Source organism: Rhagoletis pomonella, unplaced genomic scaffold (assembly GCF_013731165.1).
Source record: "Rhagoletis pomonella isolate Grant_MI unplaced genomic scaffold, Rhpom_1.0 Rhpom_scaffold_00008, whole genome shotgun sequence".
Classification (NCBI taxonomy): domain Eukaryota; kingdom Metazoa; phylum Arthropoda; class Insecta; order Diptera; family Tephritidae; genus Rhagoletis; species Rhagoletis pomonella.
This window is the reverse complement of record NW_023458562.1, coordinates 15,510,318-15,515,247: the sequence shown is the minus strand read 5'-3', so window position 1 is coordinate 15,515,247 and position 4,930 is coordinate 15,510,318. Positions and strand designations below refer to the sequence as shown.

At 35.6% G+C, this 4,930-nt stretch overlaps 1 protein-coding gene across 1 annotated transcript; it reads right to left on the bottom strand.

The window, feature by feature from the left end:
- Nucleotides 1-835: 835 nt before the first annotated feature.
- On the bottom strand, nucleotides 836-1,858 carry LOC118745089. The gene has a single exon (XM_036478627.1). The coding sequence runs from the start codon at nucleotides 1,856-1,858 to the stop codon at nucleotides 836-838; it is 1,023 nt and encodes a 340-aa protein (XP_036334520.1).
- Between the last annotated feature and the right edge of the window lie 3,072 nt (nucleotides 1,859-4,930).

Here is a 4,930-nt window from a genome sequence, read left to right as displayed (position 1 = left end):
CACCGCTTAATCGATTTCTCTTTTCATTCTGATCATTTATGTATACAGTTGTCTATATCTATCTCGATTCGTTTTGCCTGTTACAAACAACCGTTATGTGAACAAAGTTAAAATACCCTTGTGCACAAGTGCGCTCGGGTATAAAAATTGATGTCGCGCTTTTCAAGCACCAAAAATTAAAAGAAACGAATGCAGAGTTTCAAAGTTGTAAAAAAATTATGTCCAAATTGGCTATTGCCATAAATTTATGTCCATTTTTTAAGCACCAAAAACTATAAAAATATGCTCAGTGACCGAATGCTTATGAATTTATGTTCAGTTTCTAAATTGCCAAAAATTTATGTCCAAATTTTGTATTAGCAAAAATTGATATCCAGTTTTTAAGCACATAATATTCATATACGATTTTTACTGCTAAGCGTCCATACATATAAGTACATAATTAAAAACAACTATAATCCTACAGTCCCGAAAATGTCAAGGCCGTAACGATATTTTACTACATAGTTTTTGGTAGAGGACGAGGCTTGAATTATTCCAGAAAATACAAACGGAAACGAAAATTGTCTAGTTTTTGTGAAGCCCATCTCCAACTCTATACAAATATTTTTATTTAGTTAAAAAAGTTGGTTACTTTATGTACATAAGTATGTACATATGTATATTATTTCATAAGTTTTTATTTTTTTTTAAATTGCTTGATTTAGTTCCGATTTTATATTTTTCCTTGTAGCATACATATGTACATTTATTTACTTGCAAAAATCATGATTGCAAGCTACAATAATAATAATATGCCTTTGTACATTGCTCACGCCAGGTGATCTGATAACAATTATGTTTGCACCTTTAGCAACAACTTTAAATTATGAGTACTGATTTCATCGAACAGATTACTCTCCGAGTATGTTACCCTTGGGCAGTATCCAACTGCTGCCAGCTTACACTCCACTGCTATTGGCTCACTGTACTTTGAATTCCCGTTTATGGCACAGCCGCCTTCAGCCTTCGCTTCCATCAAATCCAACAACCAGTGTTGCGGTGGTTTTGGCAAGAACTGGGCTGACGGCGCATTAAAATGTTTGCTAGTAGCAAAATGCGACAACGCAGTAGGTAGCGAATACCGATTCGGTAAGATTTTGCCAAATTTAGGAACATTGTTCAATGAAATTCGCGCACCATACTCGTGATTGGCGCTGTGGCTATTGCAAATAGTAGCTGCTGGACTTTTTTCATTACCCCCAGCGGCACCACTATTGGACAGAGCAGCTGATTTGAGCTTATCTTCATCATCAGTTTTAAGTCCAAAACCATTGGAATACGACTGGTTATTCGAGTAGTATGCGCAACCCAAGTAACTATTCGTTTTGTTGTCGAATGTAGCGAGTGAGTGCCGGCGTTGTCCCTGTTTGGCGTGCGTCTGTTGCTGCCAGAGCTGAACTTCATCCTTGCCACCATAATGCGTTAGGTAATCAAGACTTCTACTTGTGGAAAATCCGCTATCACTTTCGCTGCTGAGCGAATAAGAGTGGAGACGTTGCTGCTGGAATTGATCCTTCCGTTGCCGCAACGAAAATAGTTCGCTGCTAAAGCCACTGGAGTTTGACGATGTTGAAGGGTTTGCTGTCGTCCATGACGTTGACGATGTGAAATTTCGTGTTTTTTGTCCATGGTGTTGATATTTAGGAGTACTCGTTCGGCTTATGAAATGTGGAGGCATAGTTGACGACCTTTTTGACGATGATCTGCGTCTTCCACTAAAAACACCATCACCACTTTGCGATGTATTTTTCAAAGGAGTTTTAATTGCTCTTTCGGCTGCTACCATCACAGGATTATTACTTTGCGAGTACGTCATATTTCTCTCCAACTTAGATTCGTTTAGAGTTGCTGTTGTATTCAAAGATACGCACTGCTTTTCGGTTTTATAATATCTGGTTTGGTAAGTGATGGCTCCCGAGTGGCATGTATCTTCTCCTTAGCACATTCTATCTGCTATTGATGACCAGAAGTTTGAAGTTGTTCGCTTAAGTACAAAATCGTCGCAGCGTGCGTGCAAAAGACGCATCGAAATCACTTGCTTACCTGTTTCGTTATCGAAGTAATCTAAAAAAATATGTTCAAGTTTAAAGTTACCCTCCTACTCTACGCTTAATGGTTTTTACCTACCTGATTTTGTTTGTCTCCGTGTCCTTTTTCTGTATTCTCGTCCTTTTTACAAGTAAAGCATTAACTTTCTGTGTTTTTAATTTCACATATTCTATGGTAGCGATTATGTGGTTAAAGTGCAATTAAATATAAAGACAATTTACTTGCAAAAAAATATTTTTTCCTATACAGGGTGTTTTAATAATTGCCTTGTTTTGAAAATATAATCTGCTTGCAATAAAGTTTTAGTAGAAAACAGGGACATAACAGTTATAAGTATTATCGCAAAGACGTTGTTCCATAACAGTTATTAGATGAGAGATATTTTGTATTTCGCCGATAAGAGTTATAACGCAACGTTTACTTTTTATGTTGTCTGATAACTGTTATGCAGGAGAAATATATTTTTCGTTGCTAATGAAAGTTATTTCCCAAAGTTTATTTTTTATGTTGCTCGATAACAGTTATTTCCCTACGTTTATTTTTTATATTGCTTGATAAAAGTTAATTCCCAACTTTTATTTTTACGTTGTCTGATAACGGTTATTTCACTGCTCCTATTTTTTTTTCATCATCTTTCTCTTCTTCCCCATCTCTGTTTTCGTTAATATTCTTCTCTTACAACGGTTATCAGACGACGTAAAAAATAAACGTTGGATAATAACTGTTATCAAGCACTGTGAAACATAATAGTTCTTCAATAACTGTTATCAAGCAGCAAACAAGGTAAAAAATAAACCTTAGGTTAAAACTCCTACCGGCGAAATAAACATTTTTTTTCATCTATTTAATAACTGTTTTCAGAATTCGAACAACGTTTTCTATTTTCTTCGGAAGAAAGTTCGCTGTCGAAAAAAAAAATTTAGTATATAAGATTGCACACAACCAAAGCGACCACGAAGTTCGTTGGACGAAGTCCTGCGAGAATAGATTTATTTTTAATTTTGTTGCTGCCGCCGGTCACAAAATCAGCAGTCAGTGAAAAAGTGGCTTTGTTTCTTCACTTTTCTAGCTGATAATTATCAGGAAGTAGCAGAATGGGACAATTTTAGGATTAATTTTTTCGCTTTTATATTTTTTATTTTTCATTCAGTTGATGCGAATTTCGTTTCGGTTCTTTTTTACTGGACGAAATGTTGCAGCGAATATCACCCTAGGGCATTGCTCCATCCATCGAAATTCGCTCAGCGGTTTGCTTCTGTTTATTTTTTAGGTGTTACTATTTCAAAAAAAAAAAAAACTCAATATATTTAAACTCAGCCAAAAATAAAGAGATTTTTGCATTTTTGTTTTTCTTTAATCCCCTCCCAAATATTTTCCAACTACAACTCGGTCTTTTGTCTCTCACCCATATTGTGTTCATTTCGATTGAGGCCCATATTGTTATAATTTAATTGACTTATTAAATAATTTAAATTGAACATAATTGTTACACAGGTTGCAGTACTCTATAAATACCTCAAAATTATTCTAAATGATTTAACTAAAGATTTCTTAAGACCCTTTCGATTGACACGCATATTTTAATATTTCATATTCATACTTATATAACTTTGGTAAGGTAAGTTGACTTTCCATACAGTTGGCAACCCTTTTAAAAATATCTCCAAACTATAACCGTTTTCAACCTCTTCCGTCTGACACCTATATTGTGATACATATTTTAATTACATAATTCTCTTTATTCAAACTGAATTCAATTTGTCCAAACACCTCAAAAATATTTTAAATGTTCCAACTAAAGGTTTCTTAGCACTATTTTGTTTGACCTCCATATTTTGATATTAAACTCTCTTCGAACTTTTTCGTCTAACACCCGTATTGAGATATATATTTCAATTACATTATTCCTTTCATTCGAATTGAATTTGGTTTTTTACTTACACTTAACTCAATTTTTCTGAGACTGCAGAATACCGACTGTTACGTCATAGTTTAAGCTCAAAACACAAAAGGACAGCGATCATAAGACGTTTGTAATTTTTGATTTACGAAAAATTTTAAAAGCATCTGCAAGTACAAGGGCTAAAAATATATTTTTCGCCTAAAAACGTTTTATTTCTCAACGTAGTCTAACATTAGCTCGATACATTTAGTCCAGCGCTTTTCCAAGTTTTTAACTCCTTCCAAATAATAGGCTCTCGAAATAAGCGTTTATATCAGTGATGACCTCTTCATTGCAAATCTCTTACTGCCGAGCCATTTCCTTGGGTTTTAAAACCGTAAATAGTCGCTGGTGCCTAAATCTGGTGAAAATGGTGGATGGGGTAGGAGTTCGTTGCTCAACCGATGCTCAACCGATGCTCTGGTGCACCGGTGGTTTGCCTTGATAGAACCGCACTTTTTCTTGGCCAAATATGGTCGTTTTTGCTGGAAATCAATACAAAGTTTGTCCAAAAGCTCTGAATAATATTAACCAGTGATATATTTTCCCTTTTTCCCTTATTGGCCGACAGACCCTATTTGGACTTCTTTGGTACACTTCTTGATTGTTCCTTGGCCTCTGATGAGTTATAGTAGACCCATATTTCGTTAAGGGTTACGAAGCGGTGCAAAATCTCGCAAGGATAGCGGCTGAACATCGCAAAACCGCCGAACACTTCTTTTAAGTGATCACATGGTTACGCTTATGGTCGCATACATCTGCGGATAGTTTTCTCATATCTTAACAGTCATGTAAAATGCGACTTTTCCACTCAGTTGGGACCCTTACAGCCTCAGCTACCTCAAACACTTTCATTCTCTGACCGTCCAATATCATTCAATGGTTTTTTCGACAATC